Genomic DNA, 21276 nt, shown 5'->3' on the forward strand with positions numbered 1-21276 from the left:
GGGTTGTTACCGACATATGGTGAAAATTTCATGTCAATAGCACCTTTAGAACTATATTTACCTAGAAAAATGGTGACACTTTTAATACTTATTTTACCCGCTGTATCAGTTAGCATTGTTCCCAGCCCTATCTAAGGGCTCAAAATGCCCCCCTTCCTGTAATGGAGAATAGGAGAGGGGGATATTCTGTAGCACTGTCCTAGGGTGACAAAGTTGCTCTTCCTTAGACACAGTACAATGAATGTTGTCATTCTAGAACAGGAACTGTGAAACTGTCAGGATCACTAAGTGAAGTATGCCTTCTATGTCTGATGGCAGTCTGACTTCCTGGCTCTTACCATCGAGGGAATCACTGATGCCAGGAGGTCCCTTCCGTCAAGACCTGGGCTTTAACAGCCATACTAAAAAAAGCCAACAACTGTAAGGCAGGAAGACAAATAGGTCCTTGAAACAATATCTTGATGATTTGGGAGAGACCATGTAGCATCTGCTACGAGTCTACTGGTACCATATCCATCTTGACCAATCCCAAGCTATGCAAATCACAGTAATGTCCTACAACTCGACCCTGCGGAGCAGACAAGGAAGGAGTTTAAGATGGAGAAAGGCATAGATCAGGATGCAGTACTGATCCCACAGAGCCACCAGCACATCCATTGCTTCCACCAAAGGATTTTTGTACATGGAGATAAACCTGTTTAATATGTTTATATGTAAAAGAAAATGTGTGCACAAAGCAAAAAGTGAGCAGCAGACACAAAATGATTGGACCATTCCAAAATATATGAATATTAATGTGTTGTGCCAAAACATCCTGTCACATATTAATTAGACGTTAATGATGTCATGGGAATATGTTGGGTGGAGCCTTATTATCTCGGAGTAGGTATTGTGTCTGTGAGCTGGAGTGGTATATTGGTTGGCTGGTGGTGCATGCCATAGATGTTATTCAGGGAAACGTGCCCAGTGGCCTCGTTTTCTATTCTAGCCTTTATGCTTACATGGAGAGTGTAAGTATTTCTGGCTGTTTTTTATATTAAACTTAACAGAGGGCTCTATATTTTTTACTTTGTATTCCTGGAGCCTGATTGAGATGAGTGTTCAAGCTCGGTCATTTACCTGCTGACTCAAGTCTGGGACTGCACATTCTGGAGCTGATTTCTATCCTTGCAGAGGGTGCTGGATATGGAACCTGTTTACTTGGGTATTGATGTAAAGATACATGCATTTTGACTTTTGTGAAGATAGAATAGAATTGAATACCTAAGAGGAGAGGTGAAGTGTCTGCACGGAGAGCACTTTTTGGACATAATTTGCACAACAAAATTAAAATTTTGTTGCACTTTTAGCACTTAAACTTTCATTTGTTTGTTTGGTTTCACACATGTTCCTATTGTTATATGGATGATCACATGTTATGTGCTCATGTTGTGCTCACTTACTTTATCACAACTTTGTAGGACTATAAATGTATAGTTACGTATACAGTCACATGTTTGATGTGATTTTGTTCTGTCCAGTAGGTTGTTCAACCTAGAGGTCAGGAGGTTAACATCCAGTATCCGTCAACTGTTACACAGGCCCTGGAACACCTCTGGATTTAGGGCCAATTACCCTGGATCTAGGTGCTGCCAGGTGAGGAAGTCTGCCTGCGAATTTTCCGCACCTGAAAAGTTCTACCCAAAATAGAATCCTTTCTACCTCCTTTGCTGCTGCAAGACTTCCAGTCCCCCCTGATAATAGATGTACAACTGTCCTTCCAGCCAGGGTGTCCAGGGCTTCAAAGAGACCTGGAGGAAGGATTTTCCCAATCCAAGAACTGTATTTCTATTCCACTAGGGCAGAGTTAACCTAGTCCTCAATGTGAGGCAAACCAGTGTGTGTAGAGACACAGACCAGACCCAGACCCAGACCCAGAATCAGACACAGACCCAGACCCTTACAATTGAGTTGTAAGGGTCTGGAGTGGAACTGGTCAAACTAGACTGCCATCTGCTCCAGGACTGAAGAGTCAATGTCTGGGAGAGGAGAGTTAAATGGTTCTTGCTGGGGAATAGAAACTCTGGCTTGAGCTTTATCTAGGATAAGATTAAGATGTGCCAAGCAGTAGTATGGCTCTAATGCTGACGGTTCAGGAAATGACCAAACCTTGAACTGTCTGCGCTGCATTGTCAACCAAAACTTGTGCTGACTGCTCCCTCAATAGGAGGTTTTTCAGATATACCACAATGGGGATACCCTAGGGGTGTAATAAGTTAAGCATAGGGACCAGCACCATGGTGAACACTCAAGGTGCAGAGAACAGACCAAATGGAAGAGCAATGAACCAGAACTGCTAGGGACCCACAGCAAATAAAAAAAGAAAAGATGCGATGGAGATGCAATGAAAAAATTAGGAATGCGAGTATGCATCCTTTTGATATCCAGAGAGGCCAGAAGGTCTCCCTGATGGAGAGCGGTTATAACAGACCTGGTAGATTGCATACAGAATTTTTGGGCCTGAATGAATACATTTAGGGCCTGGAGATCCATTTTTTCTATGGGAACTTTGAAAGGTTGAACTAGAACTCCTGAAACTTCTCCACAGGGGAAACTGGGAGGCTTAACCCTTGATCCAGAAGATCTGAAAGGGTTGCACAGAGATCTGCTAATATGTGTGGGTATATGGGCAAGTTGGAAGACATGAAGCAGGGAGGGAGCAGAACGCGGAACTCCATCTTATAGCTCCTGGAAACCACCTCCTATTCTCAGGCATCCAAGATGTTGTCCAACCAAGTGTTCATAAAAGTCAACAGATATCCACCCACTTTGGAAAGAGAATTTGTCAGCAGGTTTAAGGATTTGAAGCTCAAAGGTTTGCAGCTGAAATGGGTGTCTGGCTTGGGTCTGCCGGCACAAGCTCAAAATGCTCCCCAAACAAGACAGTGGGCAGGAGCTGCCAAACATTTCAAGTTAACAAGTGGGTATTAGACTTCCAGCCATAGGTGTGCACAGCCTATTGCATTAGGGTGTGCACCCCAAAGCTCAAACACACACTACCAATCACTCACGATGTTCATTCAGAAAGGGAAGGGTCTGAATAATACATATTACAGAGAAAGTTTCCCCGGGTGGGGTTTTTTGGCAGCTCAAATTGACGAGTTAGATGCAATTTGTGAAAAAAGTTTTTATTCACATGTATCAAAAAAGGGGGGGGTCTGGAAATATAAATAGGATATGAGTTGCAGCAATACAAAAGACATAAAAATTCATATAACATTTACAGTACACAACAGATCATTTATACAGCTGAATAGAATAAACATTGCGTGTATAAACAGTAATCTAACGCGTTTCGACCATAATGGTCTTCTTCAGAGGTTTAATTGGTTGTGACTGAAAGAGAATGTGCAACAATTTATTTTTTTATTAAATTAAACATATCGCATATTTTAATCCAACCATCTACCCCACCCTCGGCTCCATTTATATAGAGACACCTTCCATTTGTAATGGGGGGTGGGGGGTGGGAGGAAGATAACATAGCCCTATCTCAATGATACAAGAAAGATTAATTAAAATCGATCATTACCGGCAGTGAAGTAAGAAAATAGTCTCAATGAAGCTTTGCTGTCGCAAACAGGGGGGTCCAGCCGTCTTCCCAAGTCCCTTCACTCACACATCCTAAAACATCCCCGCAGCAACAGTTGGCAGGAGAGGGGGAAAGCCGGCAGTGCTGCAGAGGGAAGGAGGGGGAGCCAGGGCAGTAGGGGGAATCTGTTCTGCACAGGGTGATTAGGGAGTGCCTGGGCAGACCCAGCACACCCTGTGCGCACACCTATGATTCCAGCAGAGGTAGTGAGTCATTCAACAGTATTTGGATTCAAACATGCCTAGGACAAACTTGGATCTATATTCAGATATATCACTGGTGTTACTGGCGCTGCTAGTAACCAATAACTCGCTGGTTAGCATGAAAAGTTTGGCAACTTCCACCCTCCTTTGAGACCTGCTGAGACTCCTACCCTCTGCCTTGCTGTGTAAGGTAGGGCTGTCAAGGGGGACTGTAATTGGAAGGGAGAAATGTGATGTAAGGGAGGGGTGCTAATGTGAATGGAACTGTGATGTAAATGGAATGGCCTGTGGTGTGAAAGAAGACTGTAATATAAGGAATGGAGGAGGAGACGTTGATGTGAGAGTACAATATAACTGATATAAGGGGGGGGGATTGTAAGGTGGCAGGCTGTGATGTAAGGGTGAAACAATGATGTGAAGGGGGGACTGAGGATACTACTATAAATGGGAGGGGGTCTATAATATGAAGGGGGGACTGAATGCACTGTTGTAAAGTTGAGATTGTGATGTTAAGGGGGGAATGTGATGTAAGGGGGGACTGTGAACACTGATGTAAAGAGAGGTGAAATGATGTACAAAATGGGGGACTGTGATGTGCAGGGGGGACTGATGTCATTGCTGTAAAGGAGAACTATGATGTAAAGGAAAGAGGGACGGTGATGTGAGGGAAGGGCAAGGGGCACTGATGTAAAGAGAGGCTGTGATGTGAAGAAACTGAGTGAAAGCACAAACAGGAGATTCACACCTCTGCTGAGATACAATTGTACTAAACTGACCCCTGTGAAATTTAATTCAACACCCCTGGTGCAGGGAAATGTTTATTGAAAAGAAAAAAGAAAGCAAAAAAGCAAAAGCATTTTCTCAGAGGAGAAAAGATTACTATTCTCCTAAAACACTACAGTCCCTGACAAAAGTCTTGTCGCTTCTCTATTTTGTAGAAACTCCTGCTATTAACCTGACTTTTAATTAATCAATTGGTGTTAGAAATCGCTCATATGAAAAGCTAAAGCCCTCCCAAATGATGTTTAATGCACTGAAATAAATTAGTTTCACTGAAAAAAGATTTATCATTTAATCAAGACAGAAAGGTCAAATTTTGGCAAGACAAACGTTTTATCGCCTATACAGAAATTGAACAACTTTACTGAAAATCCAAAAATATGTCAGCAAATTAACTAGTGGTGCTGTGAGATCCAAATGTAATATCTTGTATGACTTCCATGAGCTTGAAGGACAGCATCCATGCGGTTTGGCAAGGATTCATACAATTTATTGATGAAGTCATCGGGAATAGCAAAGAAAACAGTCTTGCATGCCTCCCAGAGTTCATCAATATTCTTTGGTTTCGTCTTCCATGCTTTCTCTTTCATCCTACACCACATATGCTCAATGATGTTCATGTCTGATGACTGGGCTGGCCAATCCTGGAGCATCTTAATCTTCTTCGCCTTAAGGAACTTTGATGTGGAGATGGAAGTATGCGATGGAGCACCATCCTGCTGCAAAATCTGGCCTTTTTTATGGTTGGGTATATAAGAGGTAGCTAAGATTTCTTGGTATTTTAGACTATTGATGTTGCCTTCCACCCTGCAGATCCCTCGCACACCCCCATACTGGATGTAACCCCAGACCATGATTTTGCCTCCACCAAACTTCACTGTTTTCTGGGTAAATCTCGCGTCCATGCGGGTTACAGTAGGTCTCCTGCAATTTTTGTGGCGACTGTGGTGTAATTCAACAGAAGATTCATCTGAAAAATCCACCTTCTGCCACTTTTCCCGAGTCCATCCTTTTAGCAGGCTGTGGCCCTTGGCAAATGCCACACGGTTTTTTAATTGTCTTTTGTTTAGTGCTGGCTTATGGGCACTGATTCGACCATGGAGGCCATTTCGAGACAGAATCTGACAAACTGTTCTGGTTGACACAGGGACTTCAGGTGACCAGATCTCGTGGAGCTCTGCTGCAGTGAAAAATGGGCTGGCCTTGGATTTTCGAGCCAACAAACGGTCCTCTCGAGCAGTTGTCTTGCGGGGTTGGCCTGACCTGGCCTTGTCCAAAATGTCTCCAGTCTCTTCAGATATTTTTTTTATCCTCTGAACTTGACGCTGAGACACATTGAAGGTGTCTGCCACATCAGCAGTGGATCTGGTCTTCAGCCTCTTGATAATCAACACTTTAGTCTCCGGGTGAATCTTAGGCATGCTTGCAGAGGTCTAGTTGCAGTTGAGAAGTTCTAGTGTACTAGTGTTCTTTTTATACACACCTGAGACCTAATTGATCCATTATTAGTCACAGGTGAAGCTCATATAACAAGGCAACAACACTTATGTCTTGGCAAAAATGTACTCAATGGGCTTTACCAAGCTGTGAATATTAGAATACTTTTTGTCAGTTTTGCACTGAAACATTATTACAAAAGCTGTTGGGATCAAAATTACCCATTTCTTGTAACAAAATCTTGATTAGAAATATATTTTAGTGGCACTTCAGGTCAATTTGTACACAAGAGACAAGACTTTTGTCAGGGACTGTATAAGGCAGCTGAGAGTGCAATGGGGGGGGGGGGGGGTGTGGTTTACACCAGGCTGGTCATATGTTTTTTTGTTTTCCAGTATCCAACAAATCCTCCTGTAGGTGGCAGTATCATCCAACTTCTTCCAAAATCCTGTGTCCCTCATGGACAGGAAAGATATAACATTTCATTTTTGTTCTTTGGTTTAGATCAGTGATTCTCAACCTTCCTAGTGCTGTGACCCCTTGATAAAATTTCCCAAGTTGTGGGGACCCCTAACAGTAAAATTATTTTCGTAGCGTGGGTTGTCAGCACCCAAGGCAGTAATTTGCACCCCTAACCCACGGATATTTAGCGCTCCCTGAGTCCCTTCCACTCGTACAGTATTAAAACCCCTTATGGTACATTTTAGGATGTACCACTCTTTCTCTTTGTTCTCCTTTTATCTCTCTCTAATTTCTTGTTTTATTTCCCCCCATCCCTCTCTCTAGCTGTCTTTCTTGTTCTTTCTCTTATTCTTTCGCTCCCTTTTTCTTTGTTCCTCCCCCTCTTTTCCTCTCCATTCCATGTATTCTCTATTTGTATTCCTTCTCTTACTTCTTGTTGGGGGAGGGGGGGGGGGTTAGGGTAGGAGTGGCAGTGCTGGAGGGAGTTCTAATCAGCCAACTTAGGTGCCTTTGATTAAGGTCATCTGCTGATCTGAGAACTGTAGTAGGGACTTTTAATGGCAACTATAATCACAGGTAGTGTTACTCACTGTGTCTCTGATTTTGTAGTGTCTCGTAGCAGTGACACCTATGCCAAAATCAGGAGATAGGGTCGCCTCCAGCCCCTCCCACGTCACATTCCTCACCAGTCAGCTCACCTCTAGTCTCTGCCCCCCAGCCATGTCATGAACTGAATGGGCGGCTGCAAAGAGGCTGAGTGGGCATCCGCGAGCTCCAGGGACAGCCCTGCTGGGCGGCCGCGAAACGGCTGAGAGAGCAGCGCGGGCTTCAGGAACAGCCCAGGATTCGGTGACCCCTGGCAAATCATCGTTCGACCCCAGATTGAGAAGCACTGGTTTAGATAAACTCTAATCTAATGGGTTGCCACTAGCAACATACATTTCATTTATTTTTTCTATTTTTTTTTTTTCATTTTTTTTGTAAGCTCATACATGTGCCATTTCCTTTAGACTTTAAGAAAATGTTCACACCTGACACCCAGTTAAACACAGTTTAAATTACTCTTAGGAGTTTTCATAGTACAGTAGCCCCTTCCTAAGATAAACAAAGTCTGAGAAGAGAGAGGGAGTTTTATGTGGCCTCTTGTCTCTGTGAACTTTTCTCCTGTGTGATATGATTGATGTAGTTGCCGAGTCTGGTACAGAAAACTTGGACTGAGGTGTTTTTTCGGCAGATGATGGATTAACTAGCGAGCTTGTTTTTGGCGGTATAAAGAGCGACTAATTAATATCAAGTGACAGACGTCATCTTAATTTATACTCGTTTTGCCACTGTGCAGCTAGAACGTCACCAGTTCTAGAAATAATAAAAATAAATTGCGGCTATTTAGTAATTGGGTGTAATTAGTGCGTAGCTTGGAAGACAAGACACAAATTCTTTGTAATTCTCGGTTTTGTGGCTAGTCTTCCCACTGCTGCTTCTTCACCATCTGTAGAATGGTGTACATTGAATTCGGGGGTAGCATTCATAAAATGGGCCTTTTATGTTGTGAAATCAAGCCGTTCTTTTTCCAATTACTTATTCCAATAACAACAAATTTTAACATCAAAAAAGAGTGAGTAAATAATATAACGTGATCAGAAAATAAGGGAGATCTGAATTATAGTTACAAAGGAGTCTTTGAGAGGAAAAATGAATGGGTCATAGTACAGTAAAATAGAGGCCCCTATTTAATATGGCAAGGTGCAAACAGTCAGAATTATTTTATTGACCAGGCTGAAACTGGAAGCTGATTTACTGCTATAGGTTACTGCATATTATTGATACATTTTATTTCCATTCTAATAAGCCTGAAGGACCCTCCATGAAATAGGCAGTGTGTCAGTGAGCATGCAGAAGAGTAATAGGAACTCCCCTGTGTAAACCGTTAATCAGAGGTAATGGCAAATAAAAATGAGAACTGCAGAACGCGTATGTACCATATAAATGACTAAACTGTACCAATTAATAAAATACATTGGATTTTATATGTATCGAACTTCAAAATATGTGTAATGGACTTTGGTAAAGCGACCCTTGCTTCTCAGAGAACTTATTGAGGTGCCTCCCAACCAGCTCCCACCTCCACTTGAATCCCCTAGGTGATCCGGGCAAAAGTTCTCCTCCGTCACTCCCTCCCTGCAGTATTCTCGGACACGTCCCAGAAGACTGCGAGAACATGCACAGCGCGGCTCACGCATGTGCAGTGGACAGCCGCCTGTGAAGCCGTAAGCTGTCACAGCTGTGCCCACAGTTAAGATGCCAGTGCCAGGAACCGAAGATCAGTGGAAAAATGGTTTAGGTGATCCTGGGACAGGTAAGTATCTGTCTATTAAAGGTCAACAGCTACAGTTTTTACAAATATGACTGGAGCTCCTCTTTAAAATGCTGGTTAAATGGGTTTAGATAAAATACTTATTGTTCCTCCCATGTCACCTATGTGATGGTGGAATCATACTCAGTGGCGGCTGGTGCTCAAAATTTTTGGGGGGACGCAAACAAACTGAAAAAAAAAAAAACATCTTACATACGCTGCGCCCGGCGCAGATGTATGTGGATCAACCCCATTCAGGTTCTCATACTAACATAACCTAACATTTATCTTAGAAAATATTTTTTTTCACGCTTGCATTTTTTTGTAATACATTTTTTTCATTAAATGTACACATTTGTAGATTAGTTACTATGAGGATCTCTTGAAGTCACTACATCTCCCTACTAATTTTGAGAAAATATTTCAGCCCCTGAGGGAAAGTTGTGTTCTGTAAGTCAGCTGACCCAAAAGCTGGCCATGAAATATGGCAACTTTCAACAAGTTCAATCATGTGGGAATTAAACACACAGCAGCTGGAATACGCGATCAATGTAAAGCAATCCTGTAATTTCTCTAAAAAATTATCCAGCTAGTGGTCACCTGTAAGGCCCCGGACACACGACCGAGGAACTCGACGTGCCAAACACATCGAGTTCCTCGGCGAGTTCAGTGTGGAAGCCGCCGAGGAGCTCGGCGGGCCGACTTTCCTCATTGAACAACGAGGAAATAGAGAACATGTTCTCTTTTCGGCCCGATGAGTTCCTCGACGGGTTCCTCGCTGAAAAGTGTACACACGACCGAGTTTCTCGCCAGAATCCAGCTCCGACCGAGTTTCTGGCTGAATTCTGCCGAGAAACTCGGTCGTGTGTACGGGGCCTAATAGAAAAAGGCAAATGCTTATCTCTCTGGCAGGCTGGGAGTGAAAACTTCCCCACTGGTTTCCCACTGGGTCTGTTCACACCGGTAAGTCATGCGATTTGACAGTTCCAAACCATATTACAAGTCGCACCCCATTGCCGGCAATGGAATCGTTCATATCGCTGTGACTCATGTTGCAGTAATTACGAAAAAGGTTCCTGCACTACTTTTTACCAATTTCATTTCGACTTTGATAGAATTCTGGTAAATGAAGTTGCAAGCCGCAATTAAATTGGCAGTGCAAATAGCACTGATGTGCGGCTTTAAAATCGCGCTGAGGTAGCGCAATTTCAAAGCCACACTGGTGTGAACCAGGGCCAAGTTTTCTTTTGTTTAACCCAGCAGGCTGAAAAAAAATAGGCGCTTAGGAGGAACCGCTGTACTAACTAAGCAACGTTAGATCTCCCCGCTGAGCTATTGCGTTCTGACAAGGGACTGCCCCTCTAGCCAGAACACACAGGTCAACTCTCACAGCCATTGGCTGCCAGCGCTGATTAGATGTTGACTCTATGCTGGTTTTCCAGCATGCCCGTTCGACAGAAGCCAGACGTTCAGCCGGCTTCTATAGGACAAGCTGATGTACACATGGGCCGAATTTTGTCTGGTTTCTATTCAACTGGCCAATACTGGCCGATATTCGACCCATGTGTACCAGGCTTAACTGTATCTGAACACTAAAAACTCTATTTAATTCATTTTTAATATTCAAAGCAAACTCACATTTCTATCCATGTCTTCATGGTTTATTTGGTTAAAAAATATCCCTAAAAAAAACATCCAATAGCATTTTCAGCTGTAGCCATTTACTCCCTGGAAAGTATCTGCAATTAGGTCAGGCATGCAGTAGGGCATACTTAGCTGAGACAACCCCTCCTCCTCCTTTCCTCCAGATGAAAGAAAAAAGTCCATGTAGACTCCTGAGACGTGTGAAATCATTTTGGCCTAAGCCAGAAACCAGGCAGCAACCGATGAACTATAGACAAAACTATAGAACTATAGGCAAAAAAAATCATTTTGGATGGTTATAACCTCTATCAGTCTTATTTTTGGTATCCGTGTCCCATTGGGGAGATTTTCCTTCACTTCCTGTTTCATAGCGAAAACAGGAAGTGAGACCAAATCTGCCCAAAGTGAGGGAATCCCTGTTTGTCACCAGGGTCTCCAGAACTACTGTCCCATTGGAAGATTTCTTCTTTATTATTATGTTGGCCAACCTGATATGAGCTTTAAACATCTAGCCTAATTACACCAATGAAAGACAATTTCTGATTAGCTGTTCTGGATGACTACACTTTTTAAATACTGCCCTGTGTGAACATTCCCAGGTTAATCACTTACTTTTACTGCTCCATTCTCATGCATTGTTATACAGTTGTTGGCATCCTCAGAAAGCTGGTATAAGGCTTGAGCTGTGGCACGGTGAACAGAAGGATCGCTGGATTTCAAGTATCGTACAAGTGGGGCTACGGCATTGGCTTCTCCAAAAGCCACCCGGTTATTCCCCCACGTGCAGCAGCGTGAAATGGCTTCAGCCAAATGGCGTCTTAGCTTATCATCCGTCTGTAAAAGGCGAAAGAGTTTATTTTTGAAACCTTGCATAGCTTGAAAACCTTTGAGACACTTTCAAATTTTTTCCTTTTAAACGTATATTTTGCTTAAGAGGTCCCTTGGTGTTTGAGATAATGCTTAAAAAACATGGAGCAGTTTACAGACTGTGGTAAGGAAGGTATTTATGTTATTGGCGTTCCATAACCAGGAAAGAAAACGTTTGTCGGGACTGGGGTGCCATCAAACTCAGAGCAGTGAAATGTTATCTCAGGTTTTATAGCGGTTTGCAGCTCGCTGTCCGTCCATGCAGAGATGGCGAGGCTGACTTGTTAAACAATCTTTAGCAGCCAGGTGTCATGGGAGTGATAGGAGCTAGAGACGCAGTTTGAAGCTTGTGGCCGCACTATTACAAGCAGATTCTTTTTCAATTATAGACTCACATATTAACTTATGATATTTTATAACCACCTAGACCTAGAACTTGATACAGTGCAGTAAAATGTTATGCCTTCATTTTATATTAAAGTGGACTTGTCACATGAATATAATGTGCATACCATTAATACTGCTGTACAGACGATCAATATTGCTGGAAAAAAAGGTGTATGAAAGCACTTTTTAAAATTTCAAAATCATTTTTGTCATTCCCAGGGGGAGACTGGTGTCTAAAAGGCCGCCCATCACAAGCACTTACTTCTGCTGTAATGCTATAATGTTTAATAGAAGGGGTGTTTTTTATACAGGGCAATCACACTTGGATATTCTTAGGATGCACCAAAAATTAGAAGTATTTATAGGTACTTTGTAATCTTAACATACATTTTCTCACAAAAATTAGTACACCCCTCACATTTTTGTAAATATTTTATTCTATCTGTTCATGTGATAACACTGAAGAAATTAGACTTTGCTACAATGTAAAGTAGTGTACAGCTTGTATAACAGTGTAAATTTGCCTAAAACACTGGCAACAGAAGTGAGTAGACCCCTTAGTGAAAATGTCCAAATTGGGCCCAATTAGCCATTTTCCCTCCCCGGTGTCATGTGACATGTTAGTGTTACAAGGTCTCAGATGTGAATGGGGAGCAGATGTGTTAAAGGAACACTAAAGGTTTGTTTTATATTAGATCAATTGATTGCTGTAAGCAAGAGCATTTAAATATCACTTGCCTCGTTTTTCTTTTTGACCTCCAAAATCCAGTAATCCAGGTTTGAAAATGCCATTTCCTGTCTCCTCTTCTTGCTTTTCACCAGCATCTGAGCCGTTTGCATGGTGGAAAGCAGAATGTGTTCACCCCCTCCCTATGACTACAGCCCTGCGTGAAGATGATGCTCTCTTATCCCTCACAGGCATGGAGGCTAAGCCTAATGGGAACTGTAGTTCCCATTAGGCCGTGATGTAGCAAAAATGAATGCGCACCGCAAACCAGGAAGTCAGTGAGAATAACGATTCAGGAGTGCTGGAGGTGAATAAAACAGCTTGATTTAGACAGGTATCAAACTAGTTATAATGCAAAACATTACTTTTTACTTAATCAGCTACTGTCAGACTTTAATTTAAGAGGAAAATATTTTTGTCTTTACAACCCCTTGAAATTTGGTGTTATCGCTCTAATGTCGCGTACATACGACCGTTTTTAATGGTCTAGAAAAAAAAATTTTTTTCAACCCGATTATTGTCAAGCCTGCCTTGCCTACACACGATCGTGAAAAAAAAATGCTCAAGCAAAGCGCGGTGATGTACAAAACATACGACGGCATTATAAAGGGGAAGTACCATTCGGATGGCGTCACCCTTGGGGCTGCTTTTGCTGATTTCGTGTTAGTAAAAGTTTGGTGAGAGAAGATTCATGCTTTTCAGTCTGTTACAGTGTGATGAATGTGCTATCTCCATTATGAACGCTAGTTTTACCAGAACGAGCGTTAAAAAAAATGTAATTTTTAACATCGTGAAAAATGGTCGTGTGTATGCGGCATAACTCTCTTATAATGGTCACTGGAAGTTCAATATGGCACCTCATGGCAAAGAACTCTCTGAGGATCTGACAAAAAGAAATGTTGCTCTACATAAAGATGGCCTAGGCTATAAGAAGATTGCCAAGACCCTGAAACTGAGCTGCAGCACGGTGGCCAAGACCATACAGCAGTTTAACAGGACAGGTTCCACTCAGAACAGGTCTCATCATGGTCGACCAAAGAAGTTGAATGCACGTGCTTAGCATCATATCCAGAGGTTGTCTTTGGGAAATGGACGTATGAGTGCTGCCAGCATTGCTGCATAGGTTGAAGGGGTGGGGGCTCAGCCTGTCAGTGCTCAGACCATACGCCACACACTGCATCAAATTGGTCTGCATGGCTGTCATCCCAGAAGGGAGCCTCTTCTAAAGATGATGTACAAGAACAAACAGTTTGCAAAAGGCAAGCAGACTAAGGACATGGATTACTGGAACCATGTCCTGTGGTCCGATGAGACCAAGATAAACTTATTTGGTTCAGATGGTATCAAGCGTGTGTGGCGGCAACCAGGTGAGGAGTACAAAGACAAGTGTGTCTGGTCTACAGTCAAGCATGGTGGTGGGAGTTTCATGGTCTGGGGCTGCATGAGTGTTGCCTGCACTGGGGAGCTACAGTTCATTGAAGGAACCATGAATGCCAACATGTACTGTGACATACTGAAGCAGAGCACAATCCCCTCCATTCAGAGACTGGGCTGCAGGGCAGTATTCCAACATGATAACGACCCCAAACATGCCTTTAAGATGACCACTGCCTTGCTAAAGAAGCTGTGGGTAAAGGTGATGGACTGGCCAAGCATGTCTCCAGAACTAAACCCTATTGTGCATCTGTGGGACATCCTGAAACCGAAAGTGGAGGAGAGCAAGGTCTCTAACATCCACCAGCTCCGTGATGTCCTCATGGAGGAGTAGAAGAGGACTCCAGTGGCAACCTGTGATCTCTGGTGAACTCCATGCCCAAGAGGGTTAAGGCAGCGCTGGAAATAATATTGACACTTTGGGCCCAATTTGGACATTTTCACTTAGGGGTGTACTCACTTTTGTTGCCAGCGGTTTGGACATTAATGGCTGTGTGTTGAGTTCTTTTGAGGGGACAGCAAATTTACACTGTTATAAAAGCTGTACACTCACTACATTATATTGTAGCAAAGTGTAATTTCTTCAGTGTTGTCAAATAAAAAGATATAATGAACTTTTTACAAAAATGTGAGGGGTGTACTCACTTTTGTGAGATACTGTATGAGACACATTGACTTAAATCGGTTGTAGACCCGCGATTATTTATTTTTTCACCTGAAAGGCAAAAGCCATAATGAGCTAGTATGCACCGCATATTAGCTCATTATGAAATACTTACCTCGGAACGAGGTGAGAGGAACTTACCTGGTCCACGCCGAGCGAGATGTCATTTTGACTCGACGTGTCTTCCAGATATCGGCGCTCCAGCGCTGTGATTGGCTGGAGCGGCGATGACGTCACTCCCACGCATGCGCACGGGAGACTTCAATTCGGCAAGGTCCGCCGGCTGCCGGTCCTTTAGCCGAGGATCCCCGCTGCGCATGCGCCGCTGCAATCAGCGGCGCATTGCGGGGGGAATATCTCCTAAACTGTACAGGTTTAGGAGATATTCTTTATACCTACAGGTAAGCCTTATTATAGGCTTACCTGTAGGTAAAAGTCAAAAATGTGGGTTTACAACCACTTTAAATATAGATAGGGTTTTCTTTTTGCTTTACCTGTATATTTATTTCATCCTGTCATGAGGAAGACACTAATGCATTATTTGCATACACACGATAACTCATAAACCCAGTGGAATTTAAGAATAATTTTAAATTTCAATATTTTTTTTTTAATGAAACAGGTCTCGAAATGAACAGACACATACATTATTGGAACAAAGTCGTCAGATTATCAATACAACAATACAGTGCCAAATTAGTAATATGTATCCAAACACCAATGGGACTGAATAATATATTCTCCCCATGAGCCGGGATCCCACCATGTACATTGAGTGGCGGAGACCCAAAGCCACAAGGAATCCCCGCAGCGGACCCCGAGATTATCTCAGGGCTCACTACCACGTAGGTCCCATAAGTGATTATCTGTGTAGTTCAGATAAATACCAGAATAAGAAGGAAGTAAAAAAAGAGAAAGAGAGAGATAGAAAAAAAAGGGGGGGGAGGAGATAAAGATAATCGAGTTCCCTACGGAGTCGAAAGATAATCGACCACACCGTATTAAATTTCTTTAAGAATTATTTTAAAGTCATAAACGTGGCAGAATCATAAAAGTTAGGAAATATTTAGCCTAGTTGAGATTTTGGGATTGATTTACTAAAACTGGAGAGTGCAAAATCTGGTGCAGCTGTGCATTGTAACCAATCAGCTTCTCGCTTCAGCTTAGGATTTGACAAAAAACAAAAAACCTGGAAGCTGATTGGTTTCTATGCAGAACTGTACCAGATTTTGCACTCTCCAGTTTAAGTAAATCAATACATTTATACCAAATTTTAATTACAACCTAAACTGCGCACTAACTAAAAACACCCATCAGTATTGCATTAAGGAAAGCCAATAGCCTTACATGAAATACATTCAGTATCCTGTACAGACTTACCGTATTTGCCAGTGCGGACAACATGGGGACAACGCCATGATCTGTTATAACGGCCAGATTTTCTTCATCTTTGGCTATATTGGTGATAGCTGCACAGACGCTTGCTAGAACATTCTTATTTTCAGATTTCAACAAATTTACAATCAGTTCTAGACCACCAACAAACGATCGGACCATTTCTCCAGCATCCTGGACAGGGAAAATACATAATCATTTTAAGCTTCCAGGACTGAGACTGTAAGAATATCATACTGTACAATAGCAAAGATTAACATGGATTAGAGATGTACAACTTTATAAAGATGTGGTTTTAATTTTTTTATTAGGTTTACACAAACTTATCTTCATTCTAGAGAAACAGGTGCTCTTAGAAGAGTTCCAGGTGTTTTTTTTATCAGTAAGGGTTACATAGGATACTTCTAAATATTAACCTCAGGAATTACAAATTCAGATAAATATCAGCAGTGATTTCCATAAAGTATTTAGTAGACACATACTAGACATTAAAAGCAAAGCATGCAAGCCGTTGTGCAGCACCAAGTTACAGGCTCTCACCTCATCCTCATCTTCATCCTTTGTAAGCAGGGGGAAAGGAAAGTCAAAATTAAGCAGGTTTTTTTTGTATGTTCTAGTGATGCTTGTGGATCATTGTTGTTCTTTAGTACATACTGTGTGTATGTGTACCTATAGAGATATTTTTCTAAAGCAGCTTTCTTCATGATGGGTTATTTTTTGCCAGTGACATCTGTTTGATGTGCTTTACTTAACATATACCATTTAAGGATCCTCTTTTCAAACGTTGATCATTGCTTTGGTCAACCAGTGTTTTATCTAGGTACTTCGACCCACTAGGAAGCCAGGTTGGTGACCTTACTCTGTTTAGATTCAGTTCAGGATCATAGACCTGTCCCTGGCCCATTATTCTTTCCTCCTGAACCCAAGCTCAAGCGTAGGACTGTCAGTACTGTACAGTGCAGCAGAGACTCAGGCCTCGTACACACGACCGAGTTTCTCGGCAAAAACCAGCAAGAAACTTGCTGGGAGATATTTTTTTGCCGAGGAAACCGGTTGTGTGTACATTTTCGTCGAGGAAACTGTCGAGAAACTCGACGAGCCAAAAAGAGAGCAAGTTCTCTATTTCCTCGACGGGAATGGAGAAACTTGCCTTGTCGAGTTCCTCGACAGCCTAACAAGGAACTCGACGAGGAAAACGATGTGTTTCGCCCGTTGAGTTCCTCGGTCGTGTGTACGAGGCTTCACAGTATTGGCCTTTACCTTCTTGCTGGTATTACAAAAACCAATATGGAGGCAAACTCTGTTATTTATATTATCTGTATTTAAGAATGCATGTAATGAATATATTACATAATAAATACTGCACTTTTTATGCCAGCCTGGAGTTCATCATTCAACAAAGATTGATAGAAATAAAAATATGCACAGCCCGCCCAAGACAAAAATGCAACCATTTTAGGTATCATTTCCAAATAAATGGGACATGTAAGACCATAGCAATGTCTTTAGTATCAGGTCTGAAGTTATGAAGCACTTGATTTTGTAGTTGTTGGATAATCTCTGCATAGATCGTCTTTTTTTTTTATGGAAAAGAGGAAACAATGTAATATTCCACACTACATAGGAATATACACTCCCCGGCCACTTTATTAGGTACACCTTGCTAGTACCGAGTTGGACCCCCGTTCGCTTTCAGAACTGCCTTAATTTTTCATGGCATAGATTCAACAAGGTGTTGGAGACATTCCTCAGTGATTTTGCTCCATATTAAATAGTTACATAGTTAGTCAGGTTGAAAATAAATAAATAAATATTGACATGATAGCATTACTCGGATGCTGCAGATTTGTCGGCTGCACATCTATGATGCGAATCTCCCATTCCACCACATCCTAAAGATGCTCTATTGGATTGAGATCTGGTGACTGTGGAGGTCATTGGAGTACAGTGAACTCATTGTCATGTTCAAGAAACCAGTGGTGAGATGATTTGAGCTTTGTGACATGGTGCATTATCCTGCTGGAAGGAGCCATCAGAAGATGGGTACACTGTAGTCATAAAGAGATAGACATGGTCATCAACAATACTCAGGTAGGCTGTGGCGTTACAACTTTTGATGGAAACACCTAGGCCAGTGGTTCTCAACTCCTGTCCTCAGGACCCACCAACAGGCCAGGTTTGTCAGATAACTGAAATACATCACAGGTGATATCATTTGCTGCTTAGTTATTGCAGTATTCTAGTCTGCATCTCCCCAAGGTAATACTTAAAATCTCGCCTGTTAATGGGTCCTGAGGACAGGAGTTGAGAACCACTGACCTAGGCAAATACAACAGAAGTGGGGTACCTGCCAAAACTAAGTACCCTCTATTGTTAGAGAAGGGGGGAGGATTCTTAAAAGTGGAACTTCGCTTTTAGGGTAAAGTTCTACTTTAAGGAAGATGGGAAGAACATTGTGAGCTGCCTGACTTCCAGACCACCATATATTGGAGTATGGACCATGAGCCCATACTCTACATGCTGATTTGCAGATCACTGACTTAAAGTGTATTGTGTTACTAGCCAGGTGTACATTCATGTGGACTGGCAAATTCTGATTCACCATTGCACTTTCAGATACAATCTTCCCCATTGTTAATTGTCCTCCCCATTCTGTAGGCATATTTTCCATTTTTTTTTAGAAGAAAAACAGTAACACCTTTTAGCATAAAATATATAGAGATATGACACATCCCCGTCACAACCCCAATTAAATGACCCAAGAAAAATGAATGGGCAAAAAAGATTTGTTAAACCAGATGCATTTTTTACCAAACTTTTCCATGTTCCATTACTGTTTTTTCCAAATAACCATTAAAGTGTATGCAAAGGAACATTTTTTTATTAGTTTTAAATAGAATGGGAAAGGGTCAAACCCTCTGCTAAGATTTTATCACGGTATGTGTCCCAGCTGGGGAGCTTCATCCTCTGTTTGTCCTGGTGATCACCACCACTGACACAGAAAGTAAGTTGAAATTTTGCATTTTAGAGTTGTCATGATAGCAAGAAGTCAGGATGAATCCTGCAATGGGGACAAATGTTTCTGTGACAACTTTCTAAGATAGATATTTCCCTCACTCTATGGAAATTTAAAATGATAGAGGTCTATCCATTAGACCAAATAAAGGGGCAACTGTAGAGTAAAAAGGCATTTGGTTCCAAAAGTGAGACAGTCCATCCAAATGATAGCCAGATGAGAGTTATGAGCAACTCCTTCCTTTAGTCCAGGCATGACCTGTAGGCAAACGTATCTAACTCACAAGAGGATTTATGTACAATATTGATTTGTATACAATAAATGGTCAAAACGGATGGACCATCAGTCTCAGTCTACCATAACTACCAACCATGATTCTACAATACCGCAGTGTTATGCAAACTGTTTGACTGCACATCAAGTAAAATGGGGTATGAACACATCAAAAGCATTTTATGTAACCAGCCTTACCATAGTTATAAGATGAATAACTGGCGGTAATATCAAAGCATATTAAGAGCTCCCTTTAAAGAAACGCCTTGTTTTCAGTTCCAACAGACATAACAAAGGACATTACAGTATTTCTGCCGAGGGAACTCATTTATTACTGTAAACTAGCATGTTACATTTCTAAATGGCAATAATCTAACGCAGGTCCTCCAATGTCTTAAACAGATTAGACTGTTTACATTTTCCAAATAAGATTTTGTTTGTAATGGCTAATTCTGCCGCAGACTTACAGCACAAATCTACTTAGGAACTTGTCCTAATTGGGTTATTATCAGAGTATTTTTTCCACTAAACTTGCAGGCAGAATCCATAAACACTGTTTGATTTAAAATGTTATCGCCACCATCTTCAATTACATTTTTTGGGTCTGGATCTAAGTAACATTTCAGAGTGAATCATGTTCTCCTGGGTGTTATGTTCCAGAATGTTGATGTTTGTAAGTTAAAGCTCCCGATTGCTGGTTTCAGTTTTAACAATTGGCACCACTAAGAATCGCAATATTGTGTAATTGATAATGTGCCCTGTGGGTTTTTTATTTACAACTCTACATTATGTTAGGGCTTGTACTGGATTCAGTTACTTATGTCTAGTTTTGTGCCTATTGTTTTTTTTTTTTGTCCTAGAATTTGGAAGAGCGCTTGCTGGCACACATGTTGCAGCTTTGTTGTCAATGTGTCTGCTTTATGGCCATGGAAACCAAGTTTCCAAATCATTATGGGGTTCTGACTCTCTGTAGGGGTTGTATAATATATACTAGCTGGATGTATGAACTTTTTACCTGGTAGAAGTTCCAACTTCCAGCTAAAATGGGGCGCATGAGTTCTTAACTTAACAGGAGAATGGAATACCGATTTCTACACTTATCCCATATTTATATTACAGCAGGGTGCAAAATGTTGACACATTAAAGCTTAACACCAGGCATACAGCTAAACAGAGATAGAATAAATACAAAGGAACAGCTTTATTAACCAAAGGATTTGTAATTCTGTCTAGTTGGTTTTGAGATTTACATTGCTTAGGCACACAGCATAGTCATGCCTGGTAAGAGTGGGGGTTAGATCTTTCTCTGCTGCAGTTACACTTTTACTGATAGGTCACCTCCCCACCAGCAACCTCATACTTGCAGAACTCCAAAGTTGCGCAACTTTGATGCAACTTTGGATGGGTGCAACGTGTTGTCCCTCTGCAAAGCTGGACCCACTGTTGCATTGAAGGGTTAACATTGAAGTATATGACCCTCAAGTTGCATGAAATAGAGACCAAAGTAGTGCAGGAAATACTCTGAAGTCTCTACAATTTTAAGTTGCACATATATGAATGGTTATCATCGGAAAACATGGGGTACGACTTGAGGTCCAAAGTCACATGACAAGTAGCACAAGTGTGAATAGGGTCTTAACCTCCCTGGCAGTATTCCCGAGTCTGGCTCGGGGTGGAAATCCAGTACCATATGCGGTATCCCCGAGCCAGACTCGGGATTGCATTGCAGTATTCATGAATGAATGAATGAATAAATGACTTGTATAGCGCAACTCATGCAAACTGAATCGCCTCTGGGCGCTTTTTCCAGCCAGAGTCTGCTTGGCTGGTGTGGTCATTTTACCCCGTAGGATCGTGACACGCTTGGGACACACAGTCATACACACAGATATACATATAAATATAAATTCAGGCAGAGATTACTTACCTTGTCCCCTGGATCCTGCGATGTCTCCCCACTGTGTCTCCTCGCTCGATTCACACAGTGTCCATGTGCCGCAAAG

General features: G+C 41.9%; 1 protein-coding gene across 2 annotated transcripts in view; it reads right to left on the minus strand.

The window, feature by feature from the left end:
* Positions 1–21276, minus strand: part of ODAD2 (outer dynein arm docking complex subunit 2) — a 234072-nt gene that overhangs the window by 26003 nt on the left and 186793 nt on the right. The window contains exons 19-21 of one of the 2 annotated variants that reach the window (XM_040352586.1): positions 16525–16542; positions 15970–16158; positions 11123–11344 (exon numbers count right to left, since the gene is read on the minus strand). In XM_040352586.1, the coding sequence (XP_040208520.1) occupies positions 11123–11344; positions 15970–16158; positions 16525–16542 (429 nt within the window). The remainder of the gene's footprint in view (positions 1–11122; positions 11345–15969; positions 16159–16524; positions 16543–21276) is intronic. The other variant, XM_040352587.1, reaches the window with a different exon arrangement.

This window comes from Rana temporaria, chromosome 5 (genome assembly GCF_905171775.1).
Source record: "Rana temporaria chromosome 5, aRanTem1.1, whole genome shotgun sequence".
In the NCBI taxonomy this organism is placed as follows: domain Eukaryota; kingdom Metazoa; phylum Chordata; class Amphibia; order Anura; family Ranidae; genus Rana; species Rana temporaria.